Below are 17,612 nucleotides of genomic sequence, written 5' to 3'. Positions count from 1 at the left end.
TTCATTTCTTCTTCTTTTACCTTCTTTTGTTATTCAAAAATATTTTCTCAGCTAATACAATGTCTTTTGAATGGAAATTGCCTGTAACTCAGAGAGTGACTACAAGATGAAGGCATTAACAGTCACAAGATATATAATCCAATTTATAATGACTACTTGCATTCTTGGTGTTCATGCATGAAACCAGCATATTCTTTGGGGTCACGTTGTTCATTTCCTCATTTGGAATTTTTAACACCAGATATGGTGCTAAATCAGTATAAGCTGGTGCTTCTCTCACTTATTCTTCAAACATCCTCCATATATCCATAAACACCCCCATAAATAAAGGTGCTAATGTTGAAGGAAGAAAGATCCTTTCATAAGCAACCTAGCACAAGTAATTCCCTGCATGTAGGAGATTCTTGTAGGGCCTAGCTCATAATTAAACATCATCTATTTCACGGAATTATTTCTTCTCTTACCTTTTAAAAGGAATGCACAAATGTTAATTTTCAAAGTTGACATTTATGTGTCTAAGTTGAAGTATTGTTTGAATAGTAGCCTTCCAACTTATTAAAATTTGCGCATACACAGAGGGCACATTGTGGCTAGAAGTATTTATCATATATTGTAGCAGATGCCTAAAAAATCTGAGACTTGGCCTTCCCATACAGATTTGAGCAGATGGTCCTTTCTTTATAAACTACACCTTTAGTTAGAAGAAAGTCCAGCAGCTCTCAGTCATAGTCTCAGCACTTTCCTTCCAGTATGGGTCATTGTTCCAAATAGACCATCTATGTGCAAAAGAGAAGCTTGGCTATCCCAAACAGACATTACAGAAGACAACATCAGCTACTGTTAAAGAATCGCACTAAGAAAGAGTATTCTGTTATTATTCCCAGTCAATAATAACTGCCCCCCCAAAAAAATAATAATAAAAAAAGTACCACAATATTTCTTTGTCTTCATGAAACTGGAGTTTCCATTTTCTTGTTCTAGTTTCTGGAAGAGGCCAGGTTTACTGTAAAACATACACACACACACACACACACACACACACACACACACACACACACACACACTTACACTTTCTGTTTCTGACTCTGACTTATCTTGGTACTGCATCCCCCAGTGTAGGTGTTTACGTTCTCTACTCCATGTGGACACATCTCTTCCCACATACATTATTCTGACCTCTGGTCATGATTGTTCTGTCAGCTTAAGTTTTACCTTTCCAGAGGATGTGGCACGTGCTTGGTAGAATACAATTTATAACCTGCTGCCTCAACAAACAGCAAGTTGGCTTTTGCAATTTTATAGTCAAAGACTTTGGATACGGGGCTGTATTTTTGTGGAAACTGCATATTCCATTGTTACCTCTCATATATCATGGCTTTATTCACAGGCAGCAAAGGCCAGGACTTCGCTAATGACTTCAAAACTCTTCCACACAAAAGTACTTTTTTAGTTTTGTTTTCGAGGATTCTAGACATCTTTTATTAGAGCCATTTAGCCTGTTTCTGAGAGCCCTTTGTGATTACCTGATTTGCCGTGAGTGGGATGTCTGAGGATTAACGTCTCACCTTTCCTCAGGTCATTTAGAGGCCTTGGTAGAAAAATCTCTTCTGATCTGAGGAAATGTCATTTGAGAGCCCAGAGTGAGGACACTCGATTATAACCTCTAGGGTTTGTAAGAATAAGGCTGAATAGCAAATTGTTTTAATGGTTATCTTTCTTTTTAAACAATAAGAATTGTTTTGATGATTTACAGAAAAAAGGAAGATGACATTGTTCTTTAAACCCAGATGAAATTGTCACAGATGCAATAACATCACAAAAAGACTTCCCACTGAGGGGCACTATTTGGGATGTTTGTTGGGAAATCCTGGACTTTGGCGCACAGTTGTCTTGCGGGAGCATCAAGCCCCTGCTGAAATGACTGGTTTTCGGCTTTCTCAAGTGCAGTGTGAGGACACACTGCCTCATAACAATCCTCCTCCCACCAAAAGGCACTTGCTGAAAAGACTCTGAGTGCCTGCAAAGCTACATCTTACCAAACGCCTGTGTGTATCACTAAAGCACTGGACGATTTAAGAGCTACAACCCTTGGAGACAGACCAGGAAAGCGGCGGCGGTCACTCAGACCAACCTAACTGACAATGAACTCCTTGTCTCTCCTCTGCTCAGGTGCAAGTGTAACCTCCACGCCACTGTGTGTTTGTATGACAACAGCAAATTGACATGTGAATGTGAGCACAACACGACAGGTCCAGACTGTGGGAAATGCAAGAAGAATTATCAGGGCCGACCTTGGAGTCCAGGCTCATATCTTCCCATTCCCAAAGGCACTGCAAATACCTGTGAGTAACTTTGCTCGGTCACACCATATTCTGTGCACGATGGGCTGATAGTTCCTCTCCATTTCACTCGTGATTGTGATTTTACCTGTTGTCTCATTCTTCTTCAAGATGCAGCTACAGTTTTAGCCCCTGTGTTGCCTCTTATACGCATGTTTTAGCACTCCGATCATCTGTTAAATTCAGTCTTCTAACATCCAAATTAAATGTGTTGGGAAATGATACTTGCCATCACAGAAGCAATTTTTTCTTAGGTGATGAGACAGGAAGTGATTTTTTTCCCTCCTCCCAAATTAATTTCCTATTCAAATAATAAAGGTCTTGAAAACTCTCAGTTCTAACTGAATTTTAGCCATCAACAGCTTCCAGAAATTCTTTGAATGTTTACAGCCCCATTTCCCATATTGGGTAACCTGAGATGCTTCGTCCAGAAGATGTTTTTCCTCCGCAGTTTTAACTAGGCCTTAACTTTGCGCAGTGAAATAACTGGCTTTTTCCAAACTCCAGCAGTTGAGACGTGTCTGCTGTGAGTCCTGTGGGCAGGGGCCACCTTTAGATAAATATTATGACTATGGACCTTGGGGACCACATTAAGAGATGTCTGTGTGCATGTGAAAGAATGCAGGTATCATCTGTGTTAACAGGAACCACATGAGCTGCTCCACTAACACTCATATGTGCGCCCCCACTGAAAGCCCTGGTTCTCTATAGAAAAGTGGGCTCTGACATGCACGAAGAGAAATGTGATAATTTCCTGAATAATTTGCCCAATTCCATGGATGGGCTAATTAGTCACCTGTAAAAGCCTAAGGTTTGCCCTCTTTAAAAAGTTGAGAAGAGGGGAGGTAAAATATGCTCATTCAGTGAGAACTAACAGAAGCAGCAGGGCTGTGAGCACAGGAGAATGAGGATTTGAAAAGCCATTGGCTCCATGGAAGGCTAAGAATGTTATCAGGCACTTCAAAGCAGCAGCTGTGAGAAACCAAACCTAAAAACATATCACAGGAACCAGGACCTTATCAAGTGAAATGTAAACGTAATGGACCAAGTAACAAGCCATGAAGTGTGGGGGCATGAAATTATGATAAATTTCCATGAAGCAAAAAAACATTCTTCAACAGGTTAAAGGAAAAAACCCTCTTTGTAAGGGTATTCAATTTATTTCTGTGGTAAAGAAAAAACTGACTTCTTGCTTCTAAAATTAATGCATTAAACCTCTGTTGAGCAGAAATGTTGATTTTTCGAGGTGATCTTCCTAATGGAAACTCTGAGGCCTTCCTCAGTTGTGGAGGGCCATAGACTCATGAATTGCAAGATCTTACAAGGTTATTTGTTGCAATACTTTGTGGCTGGCTGCCTGAGAATCCCTATGACTGTAGTTGTCACACTTAATTTAAAGCTTTTTAAAAATGAAAATGGCTCAGACTTCTTTTTCAACGTCTGCTGTTTCTTTAGTGGGATGGGTTTGAAGAGAGTGAAGTTTACAAACACTTTCTGGCAGTTTGGCTCATCCTCCAGGCAGACCACCTTACTGAGGCCACTGGAGAGGCAGCAGGCTAGGCTGTTGTTGATGGCATTAGCTGCTATTTTTAACATGACCCTGTTCTTCTACCCATAACTGTGCTTCAAAGTCTTTGTTTATTTCAAGACTTTTTTTTTTTTTTTTGAGTTGGAGTCTCACTCTGTCGCCCAGACTGGAGTGCAGTGGCCGCTCCCAGACACCGCAACCTCGACCTGCTGGGCTCCGGCGATCCTTCCACCTCAGCTTTCCGAGTAGCTGGAATTACAGGCATGTGCTACCACGCCCGGCTGATTTTTTGGTTTATTGTAGAGATGAGGTCTCGCTACCCAGGCGGGCTCAGGCAATCTACTCACCTCAGCCTCCCAAAGGCGCGGAATTACTGGCTGAGCCACCGAGCCCGGCTTTCAAGACATTTTCACTGGGAAAACCTTCTTGTTTCAGCCAAGCTTTCCCACTGAAATGGATTTCTTGTTATGTTCTCCATGGAAAGGACTTAGATAGTTCTAACCCATTGCATATCAAAGATCACCAAGTCACTACCTGGCCAAAGGAATGAAACCTCTTTCAAGTTTCCTTGTAGGCATGATTGTCCAATCATCCCTTAGGTTTTATAGCCTTTCTCTAGACTTTTTGGACTTTTCCTCATCTCTGTAAAAGTAAGCAGGTGACAGATGGGTTCAATGGCCAAGGGGGTTTGACTCAATGTTTCAATCCTCAATATGGCAGAAATGAGATGAAAGATTTTTGAAATTATTGGCAATGGTCCAACCTCACAATGGAAAAGTCTTGCAAGAGAACGAACCCTTTCAACTAAATCTCTGACACATCAGACTGTGCTTTAAAATATCTAAGGATACACCGGGCTCAGTGGCTCAGCCTGTAATCCCGCGCCTATGGGAGGCTGAGGTGAGTGGATTGCCTGAGCCCACGGGTTCGAGACCCGTCTGGGCAGCGAGACCTCATCTCTACAACAAATCAAAAAATTAGCCGGTCGTGGTAGCGCGTGCCTGTAATTCCAGCTACTCGGAAGGCGGAGGCGGAAGGATCGCTGGAGCCCAGCGGGTCGAGGCTGCGGTGGCCGGGAGCGGCCACTGCACTCCAGTCTGGGTGACAGAGTGGGACTTCAACTCAAAAAAATAAATAAAATAAAATAAAATATCTAAGGATAGAAGTAAGCAATTTAGTAGTTTGATGCACAGGTTGCAGGATCGAATCCTAGTTTCTCCATTCACTTGCTGTGTGACCTTGAAAAAGTAAGCTAACCTCACCAACACTGTTTCCCATTTGTAATGTGAGAATAATAACAGTTCCTACCTCATGAGGAATTCGAGAGGGTTGACTAAACTGATATATGTAATGTGTGTAGCATAACACCTGCCACAAAATAAATGTTCAAAAATAAGTTACTTTTGGAGATTTTTAAAATAAGAAGTCTTGTCCATTACTAGACAGTTTTCACAGGTATAAAAGTTATTTCTTAGCATTAATGTTGAGTGTCTCCTGATTTCCAACCGTTTTCTCTTAAGTAATAAAAGAGCCAAACTGACCCTGATTTTATCTTTTTCTCCAGGTTAAACATCATCAACTCCATTTTTTATGTGACAAAGTATTCATGTCTCTTACCTGGAAGTCTTGTAATTCATTAGCATAGTGCTTCAAGCTGAGCATGGGACTTCCAGCACTTTTATGATTCTCATTTTATATTGGCTTTTTCTTACACACATGCATACATGTACACACACACACCCTTACATTACAAGTCAGTTTTGGTACATTAGAAGTCAGTTTTCAAAGAGAGACACTTAGGGTATATCACACCCTGACACAAAAGCAAAAAAGTGAGAAAGGAGGACCCACAACCTGTGTTCCTTCAACATCAACCCCTCAGGGAACTGGAAATTCTTCTCATACTGGATAATCTCTAGATTTAACAGAATCTCAAGCAGCCAGTATACTTTTTGAATATGATGATCAGTTTCTGTACATCCCCACAAGTTTTACCAAGAGAACAAGGAAGTCTTCATGGAATGACAAGATCCCTCTCCGAAGACACTCAGCCCACTGCTAACGGATACCCTAAATGGAAACTTCTTGGAAGTCATTAGGCTCTGGAGGTCCCACATTCTAGAGCAACTCAAGACCACTTTCATATGAAGCATGTAGAAGCAAGGGAGACATGTACAGAAAGCTGACACTCTAAAATATGGCCACCACAGTCTGTGAGACATACCATATTTCCCCATGCTTTTCACTAAAGCAATAACTTTTGTTGTGATCATAGCTTTATTCGTCATACTTTTATTCAACACCCAGTGTGTTTTCTTGGTCTTTTAAAGTCATATACATGAGTATCAAAATCTTTTTCTTATTTGTCTACAAAGCTTATATTTTGTAGAAGAGATATCTTTCTTATTCTCCATATTGATCTTCATTCTATTTTTGACAGAATTCTATGTTGAATGTCCTTTGAATTTCATTTCTGTCTTCCAAGTACTAGCAACTGTGTCCAACTTTGTGCTTAATTGTGATTCACTTGATTCCTCATTGTTCAGCTCATGAATAAAAGTATTAAGTAACACTCTTTAAACTCTGATCCCTATGGAATAACACATAATATTTTTCTACAACTTAATAATTACTCGGTAGGAACCATAACTCCAGAAAAGATAACATTACATCTACACCTCTGCTTCTCAAACTGTGTTCTACAACCCATGGCCAAATAACTTTGGAAAATGCTGCATAGCATACAGACACTCTTAGACATTCGTGTTACATAATTTTTTAAAAATTTGAGAAGTCCTGCAGTAACCAAATTTACCCAGTGTTTCCAAAACTTACTTGTTTCAAGGAATAGTTAATAACTTTCTATAAAATACTGTTAGAAATGTCATGGAAACAGACAGAAAACTCAGCTAGTACATGGCCTAACATTCTCCAAAGAAAGAAAATTAAATCGGGTTGACATTGACATTATTGCCAAGAAATCTAACTTAAATTGTTATACAATATCTAGGGCTCCTCTGGGTGATGGAAAGTAATTTGATGATTGTTCTATCAGTTTCTCTGGTATTACATTTGCATTGACCAATTTATATTTTCCCAAGTGTAAATATGTGTATCATTATTCAGACAATTTCCTAAGTGTTTTTTGTACGTTAATTTATTCTAAACTCACAACAGTCTTATAAGGTAGATACTACTATTTTTATTTTACATATGTGAACTTTCATGATTTCAGAGGACAAATATCTTGTTTAAGATTTACACAGCTAGTAAAGGTGAGAGGGGGTGTTGAATCCAGTGAGTCTTGGCTCCAAGGAATGTGCATTGCACTCTATTGCTTCACAGATTAAATTTAAGTGATTTTCTCTGTCTTCTAATGGGGTTTAGGCTCCATTTCCACACCTGCATGAATGAATCAGTTTTCTCTAAACTTGCCCTCTTCCTAGATTTCTGCTTGTTTTTTCTCTAACTTCAAATACTTCCCTTCTGTTCTTCCTTTAAATCTTTGTATTCCTCACCCTTTCCTGTTTTCAACCTACAGTTTTTTTTTTCCTTGATACTCCAGTCTATTTTGTGACTTTAGTTCTTAGCGTATTGACTTAATAGTTATCAACCAATTTTAATTTCAACTTTTCTAATGAGTCTAGACAACTTTTTTCAGGGATCTGTATAGATCTTAAAGTCAACATGCTAAATACTAAATTTATTTTTCCCCCAGAAACACTTTTATCTTTACTCTATATCGAAATTCTGCTCAATTTTCAAGACTTCTCCTTACTGCCAACTCCTTAAAGAAGCCTATCTAGACTCTTCTATGTAAAATCAATTACTACCCCCTCTCGAGATTCCTGATTGTGTGTGTAGACTTCCAACTGGCTGACCATTTTTAACCATAATTATGATTCTAATGATAGTTACCATTTCCTAAGCTTACCATAGATTTTTATACTTCATGAAGTGCTTCACATCCCCATAGAATGCATGCTACTATTATCCTCGACTTTACAGGTGAATAAACACAGGCACAAAATGGTTAAGTAAGTTATACCAAGGTTCCCCAGTTAATGCATGACACAGCAAGATTTGAACTCAGGTCAGTCTGACTACAGAAATGAAAATGTTAGCAGCTTGTGTTTTGTTCTTGGTCTTTATCAATGTTTGTGGAATTAGTTGCTTTGGTGAATAGATAAGTAAACCCAATAGCCCTGTAACATGCATATGAGTACACTGGCTTCCCATCACTCTTCTTGTGTCTCTTGGAATATGTGACCCTCAGGACTTGACTGCTCTATCATAAGAGCCATCAATCTCCTATAGGGAGGGACTGTCTGAAATCCTGGGGAACTCCAATAAGAAAAAGACTCACTGATGCTCATGGCCTAACCAACCATCTAGATCAGGGTCCCCAACCCCCGGACCATGGACTGCTACCAGTCCGTGGCCTGTTAGGAACCAGGCCACACAGCAGGTGGTGAGTGATGGGTGATGGAGCTCTGCATTCTGTCAGATCAGCTGTGGTGTTAGATTCTCATAGGAACATGAACCCTATTGTGAACTGAACCCATGAGGAATTTAGATTATGTTCTCCTTATGAAATCTAATGCCTGGTATCTCCCCCCACTCCCCACATTTGTGGAAAAATTATCTTCCATAAAACCGGTCCCTGATGCCAAAAAGCCTGGGAAACTGATCTAGATGACACATTGTTGGATGGCTGGTTTGCACAGGCCTCCCCAAGAAGTATCCACTGCCTAGCTGGCTTGACCACCATCAGGTGCTGACCACTAGTCTTTCAGGTTCAGAATTCTAACTCTGTCAATTCAGTAAGAGTGGTTCTTCCTCTCATATGTGTACAAAAAGGCTTCCAGGCCTAGTACATACAACCAGAATACCAAGTTACTCATGCACAATCACCAATCTGTAGTCCCTCCTCTGACCAGATATGATTTTTAATGTAACATTTTTTAGCATTTTAAAGGTAATACAGTGCATCTATATTATGGAGGGACCCCCCCCCCACCTGGAATTTATTTACAAAAGATTGTGTACTTACTCTTAATGTTTAAACTTCAGTCAACTTCAAACTACTCTCCGTTTGATGCAATACACCAATCAAGGTATTTCCCACTGCTCAACCCAGTTTTTGACCTCATCAGTTTGGATGCAGTTTAGTGCTTTTGTCATTTCTTGTTTCACCTCTTCTACATGGGCAAAATGTTTTCTTTTGAGGACTTTTTTCATCCATGGAGACCAAAAAAAAAAAAATGTCGCTTGGGGAAAGATTGGGTGAATAAGGAGGGTAGGACAAGGGATCACGCTGTGTTTGGTAAAAAACTACTGAATGCTCAGTATGGTGTGGGCAGGTGCTTTGTTATGGTGGAGGAACCTGTCACCTGTTTGCCACAGCTCTGGACATTTGCTCGGCAAGTTGTGACAACTTTTTCAAAACTTCCAGATAAAAACTGTGGTTGATCATTTGATCCAGAGGAACAAATTCTGAGTGTATTACAAGAGACTTGTTCTCTAAAAAGATAATCCCAGTTTTGGGAAGTGTCCCTTCACGTATTATAATAGTATCCACAGCAGAAAATTAGATAGCATCACTTAGTCAAACATTTTCATATTTCTGCAGCAAATAAAGGATTTTTCTCACCAACTGGGATGGGAAAGACTATAAATAATGACTTCATAAAGTTCCAGTTCAATTTTGCCCCAAATTAGTTCAGAGCATATTAGGTTGTGCTGTAGGTGTATTTAGAAAAACACTTTCAGTTTTCATAGTTGTGTTCCTTCTTTTGTTTTGTTTTTTGTTTTTTTGAGGGCTGAAGATAAGGGATCAGCGCCTGCAATAAACTGAGAGACAGTATAGAGTGATGGTTATGGGTCCAGACTCTAGTTCCTGGACCTCGAGGCTCAAATTTCCTTCCCAACAGATGGACATGATCCTGGGCAAGTTACTCAGCTTCCATGTGTTTATGTTTCCTCCATTTGTACAGCCAACCTGATTACTGACTTTATAGGGTTTTCATAAACATTAAATGATTTCACACATGTAAGGCATTTATATAGTGCCAAGCATCTAGTAAGCCATGGGGCAGTTCGTTGCTGTGACTATTATATTTTCCCAGAGATCCAACATATGATGAACAAATTTTCCCCTTGGAGACAGAAGCTATCTGGGGAGATATATTGTGGCCACATGCTTGTTTATTCATTCATCAAATGAAAGAACTGTTGTGGTGTTAAGAATATTCGAATCTTTATGACCAGTGTGTTCTCTTTTCTGTAATTAAGTCTACATACAGAGCCAGATAATGATCAGAAGGTTTCTTGGTGGGCATGGGATCAGGAGACTTAAATGCCTTGAAGGTTAATAACCCCAGGCCGAAACGTCCTGACCCATCTGCCGGGTCAGTCCTCTTATACCAACAGGGCACTGAAGGTCTGAAAGTTTACAGGTGACCACGCTCTCTCGTGAGGCAATACCAGGACAGTACTGTCACCACCAGTCTCAGTATGCTCCTTGTGCAAGTCCTCTACCTCGTGACCAGCTGGGTCTTCCACTCTTCAGATGTGTGAGCACAATAAGTCAGATTCATGTCACCTCTGTCGAGTCCGCCACATATACGCAGCCCTCCAGCCCTGCTATTGCTGGGAGATGCCTTTAGCTATCTCTGCCTAGATCATAATGTGTATGATGATTTTACAGCATACTCCTTTGAAGACAGCCTTAAATTTCCCTCACTTTCAGACTCCTAGGAGGCAACTTACCACACCACCTATCAACAGTAGTTTGTACCAGGGGCCAGGTCTGGAAGGACATTGGAAGCAATTCCTCTGGAATACGAATGAATCTGCAGAAAGATTTTTTCCTACTTACCTGCCTCTTATTCAACTGAAAGATTTTTGGAAGTAAGCTCCCAATGGCTGCAGTCTGGCTCTAAGACCATCTAGTCACCTACTTGATAGGTTTTTCAAATCATCTATTACAACAGTGGTAATTTTTCCTCTCAGTTTGAAGTATGCCAAATCCTTATCCCTTCTGCTTTCTTCCTGATGAAAAGCTGCTAAATCTACCATTAATTCTCAGAAGGAGTTATGGTGTTTAGCACTGCACTCATCTGCTTCTGAAGATCAAGGTATTTATTTTTGAGATTGCCGTCATGTTGATTCCTTAAGCTTTATCTGTGTACCTTTTGGCAATTTATTTGAGTGGGGGCTAGTTACATTTTTTTAAAAAAGAAGAAGAAAACTTCACATTATCACATTATATGTGACTAGGTTCTCATTTCCCCCAGTTACAACAGAATACCTTTATTTTTTTATTTTTTTATTTTTTATGTTAAAGTTGTAGGGTACAATTCAGGGTTAGATACATAAATGGTCATTATGTAGGTAAAGTTTGGGCCTCACTTTGGTTCCTACTTCACCTGGTTTGAGATCAGGTATCTTTATTGATGAGATGTGCCTGCCCCGCTCCCTGCAGCAGAATACCTTTAAAACAAGCATTAAAATAAACATGGGAGCCAGAGGGCTGGTTGAGGAGAAAGTAGCTGCATGTACCTACGAGGCGAGGCCCTTCTTTTTTTTGGCACATGGTGGCATAATGGCCCTTTGGCTTCCTCAACACATATGTCTTTCTCTGGCTAAAGTGACAGTACATTCTAGGAGAAGCATGAGTGTTATAATCATATACCATGCATTGTAGAACCTTCCAGTAAAACCTTTGCACATCTGTGCTTCTAGCTTCAGCCAGAGCTTTACAATGTGGCACACAGGGTCTAGGAAGCACAGACTGATCATGGGGTCAGCTTGGATAAAGCACTTGAATCTCCCTCTGCCTTATTCAGCCTTCTGAACGGCTGAATAAGATTGTCTGTTAAATCTCCTTCAGCTCTCAGTATTTTTCTATCGCTCTTTCTGAATTAGCATATCCAGTATCTTCCTTCTCTTTCTTCCTTTTTATCTACCATCATCTATTTATTGTTCCCAAATATTTCTGAGTTTGTGCCAGAAGTAGTTTTACGCTAATAAAGTTTAAACTTCAGGGACCCTCCCTGGACTGCTTCTAAATTAAAAAAAAAAAAAAATTCAATTTCAAATATCAAATTTTATATTTTAATGCTATGTTCTTTCTCTTAAAGAGAGTTCTCAGATTTGTGTATGCTTTAAGCCCCCCCAAAAAATCAATATTTGGGCTACCCCCTTGGGTCCCCTCCCATTGTGGGAGCTTTTCCGTCCTCTCAATAAATCCTGCTTTCTAAAAAAAAAAAAAAAAATCAGTATTAGCCATTTGGTGGGTTAGGAAAAAGACAAATACAAATAAGAGCATCAAAATAGGAATTTAAATGAAAGATCTGAGAAAAGGAATAGAAAGAAAATAGGCCAGACATTAAATGCTAAACAGTTTCCCTAGGTGAACATCCAGCTGAGCTCTGAGTCTTTGACTTTTATGGAAGGCAGAGTGGTAAGGGGAAATTATACATTGTATAGCTCTTGCCATCATAATAGAATAAGTGTTCAAAGACAATATTTATCATCAATATTAATAATTAATATTCATTCATCCTGACCTCTGAGAAATGCCTCAGTGGAACGTTATACAGAAGACAAAATCATACTTTGACCCAAAGTGGTATTTTCACAATGATGGAAACTTTCATGGAAACAAGTAATAAATTTTTGCTCAAATATACATTGAGCAACTCATGTTATCAAACATTGTCCCAGGCAGATATATACAACAGATGCAGAAAGGAACAAGACACAGTACCTGTCCACTCAGAGCTGCCAGGCAAGCACGTAAACAGTTGCAAAAATAGGTTGATGAGTTGATTATGGAGGTCCATACAAAAGGTGTGGGGTCACAAAGGAGACAGAAGCTAACTCACATCAGGGATGTGGAGAAAGAGGGAAAGAAATGACTTCTGAGCTCAGTTTTAAAGGTAAGAATACTCTTCACATAATAGTTATTACTTCACAGGGGCATGTTTAAAAGCTGCCAGCATGTGCCTAGACAATGTTTCTGAGCACAGTCTGACTCTCTTTCCCAAGGCTTATGGGCACATTTGTAAGATGGAATTCCATTCACTGATTCATTCCTTGCAGATAGCAAAGATACCCTACCTTTCAGGAAATGAATTGCTGCAATTCATTCTCAGCCTTCCTGTCTCATTTTTCCTTGAGTGTCTGAAGAATTTCTCTTGGCTTACCTGTAGCTTTTTTAATGGATGTGATGGGTTTACTCAATTTCTCTAGTCATCTGCAGAGAACCAAAAACAAGCTATTTGGTCATTAAAATAAGCATTAGGGGAAAAATAACATTTGAAAATGTAATAACGGACATCCCTTGGCGTTCAGTTATTTTCAACTTAAAAAGTCTTTATTCAAATGAGCAGTTTAAAAATCTTTTCTAATTCCCATTTTACAGCAGTGGAATAGACACTGACTCATCTGGCCAAGCCTCAAAAAATTGTAAGCACAAAATGAGGAAGAGCCTGAATTTTAAGCATCCAGTGTTAGGTAATAGAAAACATTTTCATGAGGAAAATAGAATCTCATAATAGCCTTGCTCGGTGAGGTTTGTATAGTTGGAATGAACATTGCTATCCTGCGCTGGTATCCCCGAAGGAATGGAAAGATTTCTGCATCTTTCTAAAGTATTCAACTGCAGCAAAGATTGCATCAAACGGCCTTGTGGGTTTGTTCACCATTGTGTTGCAACATGCACCCTGAGAACTTCGCATTGTATTATGCATGGCCCTCTAACTCCACATGAGTTTGAAAACACAGGAGAAGTCTCTTCCTGCCATCCTAACTTCCATTCTCTTTGACGGATTACAACAGGCAAACGATTCCTTGCAACGGAGCAGGATTTTCGATCGTGGGGAAATTTGGAACTTCTGCAATTGATACTAAAATTATGATGCCACCATCATACTGCACTCAACAGGGGATTTGAAAAAGAAAAAAAAAAAAAAGATTCAGTACCAAGTCACTGTCACGCTGCAGCAAAGCTAGTCTACTGAAGTGTTGGGTCAAGAATTCAGCAATCCTTTGCAGAAATCACATTCAGCCTGAACTTCAGTTCGTAGGATGTGGTTAAAACATGGGAATGGACATTTTGATTTCCAGTTTGGGTAGATTGGTAATTAAGCTGAAGCACGACAAATTCTGAGCATTTAAAATCAAGAAATTTATAATGTTTCTAATCACTGAAAATAAGATTTCATTTCTTCAAAGTTTAAAAAAAGCCATAGCCTCAATTCATATGCTCCCCTCCCTACTAAGAAATAGGAAAATAGTTCTGAGTTTTGAAGACTACAGAGCTGCAAATCTCTGAGCAAGGTACAATGATTAGTTAAAATAAACAGAGGGTTGTTGTTCAAAGATAAACACTAAAATAGAAACGTAATGATTCTTGCAGTTACCACCTGTTACTATACTTCAGAGATGTGGAGAGCAAGTCTGAACAAGTCATTAACAGCTATCATTTATGTACCATGCGTCAGACATTTTTTAGAGATCATCTAAGTCAATCCTCAGGGCAGCCCAATGCAGTAGATCTTATCAGCCCATCTGAAGATGAGGGAACAGAAACAGAAGTGAGAGGACTTGCCTAAAATCACCCACCTAGTCAGTAGTCAAGCAGACCTTTCACTCAGGTCTGTTTGATTCCCATCTCATGCTCTCATCCACACCGCTCCCCAAATTTAGTGGTGAGGATGTAAGTCTTTGACTTTTAATTAGTACCATCTAGCAATCATGGTGATGCCTGAGAGGCCGGCTGAAATAATAAGAGGAATCATAGCAAAGACAGACACAGCACATACTACCAGTCAGGTGAAACTCTGAGCACTGACACTTGCATCTGTAGGTTTATGCCATCCTTGCAAGCAACCACCCGAAGAGATAGAAAACTGAACTACTGAGGGCATAAACTACTTGCTCCAAGGTCACACAGTCAGTGAAAATTTGGGAGTTGGAGTCAAACTTCAAACTCAGACAGCCTGGCTCCTGAACCCTTGCTCTGGGTCACAGCACGCTATTGTTCAGCTAGGAGTTTTCATCTGGATACAGACTAAATTCCTGTTCACAGTTATACCAAGCCCAGTCACATTCTGAAATGGGTCTACCACCTTAACAGAACTTGTGGATTAAAGTGAAAGCTGAAAAATCGATGAAGCCCATGATCAATATGAACAACATAATGTATTCTTGAATCATCCTGTTCAATTAAGTTTCTATTACAGAGTTTAAACCACATATCTGACAAGTAAAAGAGGAATAAAAATAATGGTTATATGAAATTAATCAAATGAAGTGTCAAGTGATTTTCAATAGCTAACACACATATCTCATAACACATTTAAAAGGATCTATTGCATATGTGAATATATTTGCACCAGTCCCCAAGGTGTATATGTGTACTCTGTGCCCAGAACATAGCCTAGTCATAGCCTAGTTTAATACCTATTTTGAACCACAAACAAATGCTCATTGAGCTTATAGGCAAGCAGAAAATGTTGGATGTCACAGGGCTTCCTTGGATTGACTGTTGAAATTGAGCCTTAACTTCCCAACTCTGATGATCCCAGGAGTTCTAGAATGAAAGCAAAATGGTTTCAATGACTGGAGATATATGCAAGGGTGCCAAAAAAAAATGTATACACATTTTAAGTATGATGTTCGCTCAAAAGATGGCATTAGTCAAATGAATGCTAGTGTCACCATGTGACAAACAGGACAGTCAAAGAAAATGGCAGAAGCACGGTTAAACAAACATCATATTGCACATTGCTACCCTAATTTAATTCAACTTTGAAAAGTAATATATGGATAGCATCTCTTAAAATGTGTATACATTTTTGGCACCCGTGTGTGTGTGTGGGTGTGTGCGTATATGTGTGTGTGTGAGTGTGTGACATACACACATACACACATATTTTTATATACATATATACATTTTTTCTGTGTTAATTTTCTAATGGTCTGCATGTTATCAAGCATCAAGCTTCTACTATTTTGTATCATGTTAACGATGTCACATACTAATAAATAGCTAACAGTTTTTCTTTATTTTTTCTTTCTCTCCAGGTATCCCCAGTATTTCCAGTATTGGTAGTAAGTAAAAAAAATCACCAAACAAAGTCTAGACTAGCTTTGCCTTGTTGTTCAGCACCTCAGATCTATTTTCCCAGTGTCCATTTCTGATGTAATAGAGAATTTTCTTTGTGAATTGCATTTTTTGTGTTGACTTTCTGCACAGACACGATAGGAGCACAGAGAAAAATCATTATTTATGCCTAACTCTTCCCACAGCTTTCTGACCACTCTTGACCAATGAAAACCACTTGCACTCAGTGGCCTTATTTAGATAACCATAACCCATTTAGCAAAAATATAAGTAGTTTTATGCACCCATACTTGGTAACCAACCAACAAATTGAGCTCTCTCTAGGGCTAGATGTGGATTTCTAACACAATTTAGAAAAGCAGAGAATGAATGTCAATGTATGCCTTCATCATACATTGTTCATCAGAACCCAAAGAAAAGGCCATGCACCCGGGAAGTAGGGATTTTGTCAATGCATTAAGGTCTAGGCTTTGTGAAGGCCTGAAAGAGGCACATTTGTGATCACTTGTCTTTCTGGAGGAATGAAGGAAAAAGTGTCTGTCCATTTCTCCCTCCTAAAATACAGTAACCTATGGCTTCTTGATTACTTGGGTTTAAGTTTGATAGAGAAGAGATTTTTTTTTTTAATGTACAGAATTTGAGAGTCAGAGTATTAGAAATCCCTGCAAGAAATATTTTAGTAAAAATCTAGGCAATTGGAGGAAATCTGTCTTCCAGCCTCTGTGGAACATTTGTCCAATATCACAGCAAAGAACATTCTCCCAGCTCTCATGGGAGAATGAGGCTGTAGCTTGCTCTTCACATATAAAGCAATGACACTCTAACACCCAGCATGAAATGTTTTCTAAGTGTTCGATAACTTTTCCAAGAGGGAATTTTACATATTTTTATATATTGCATCCTTTATCTCTGATGGTTAGAACCTTGGAACAACTGCTAAAGAACTGATTAGAAAAAAAGGGCCAAGGAAGCCAAGATGATGCACCATAAGTTAAGAGAATTTTCACTGGAGTGTCACCGCTTACAGACTTGTGTCATAGATTCTGTGCCAGACAGAGTGATCACAGTGTACATAGCAGTTTTAGATCCAGCATCCATCTAAATAGCAGTTTTAGACTCAGCATTCGTCTAAAATGCAATACTCTGATAATTTGGTTAAAGCAACTCCCCACTTCCCATAAATGCACAGTCAGGTCTCTCAATTTATAAATAAGCCTGATTTAACTTGGGCTTGTGAATAGACCTGGACACTGATTTGTTAAGTACTAAACGTGGAAAAAATGCCATGAAAATCGGTCACTTTTTAAACAGAACTAGTATTTTCATCCATTTAAATACCAGCCCGATGCTATGGCCTCCTCTCTGTGATCTTGTTAACACAGCCTCGGTGCTACCAGCTTGCCAGTGAAAACCTTCGGCTCTGATGGTCTACTTTTTCTGTGTTAGTCTCCCCCCTTGGTGTTTGCCTCATCGTATACATAACCCCATAAAGTGCTCCTTTCAGGCCTTGACAATTGCATTTGCACATACACTTAGAGCCAACAGGAAACCAAACCAAAGCGAGCTGAGACAGATTGTTGAGGCTGCTGTCGTGATCTGGCCTGTGGGA

General features: G+C 39.4%; 1 protein-coding gene across 1 annotated transcript in view; it reads left to right on the top strand.

Moving 5' to 3' along the window:
• The window catches only part of NTNG1 (netrin G1), a 177,143-nt gene that overhangs the window by 83,523 nt on the left and 76,008 nt on the right, over positions 1 to 17,612 (top strand). Inside the window, exons 2-3 of the mRNA XM_021709453.1 lie at positions 2,170 to 2,342; positions 15,964 to 15,990. Coding sequence (XP_021565128.1) covers positions 2,170 to 2,342; positions 15,964 to 15,990 — 200 coding nt within the window. The remainder of the gene's footprint in view (positions 1 to 2,169; positions 2,343 to 15,963; positions 15,991 to 17,612) is intronic.

The sequence above is a fragment of the Carlito syrichta genome, unplaced genomic scaffold (genome assembly GCF_000164805.1).
Source record: "Carlito syrichta isolate Samal-C Ts95f unplaced genomic scaffold, Tarsius_syrichta-2.0.1 Scaffold234134, whole genome shotgun sequence".
Classification (NCBI taxonomy): Eukaryota; Metazoa; Chordata; class Mammalia; order Primates; family Tarsiidae; genus Carlito; species Carlito syrichta.
This window is presented reverse-complemented; position numbering and strand designations above follow the sequence as displayed.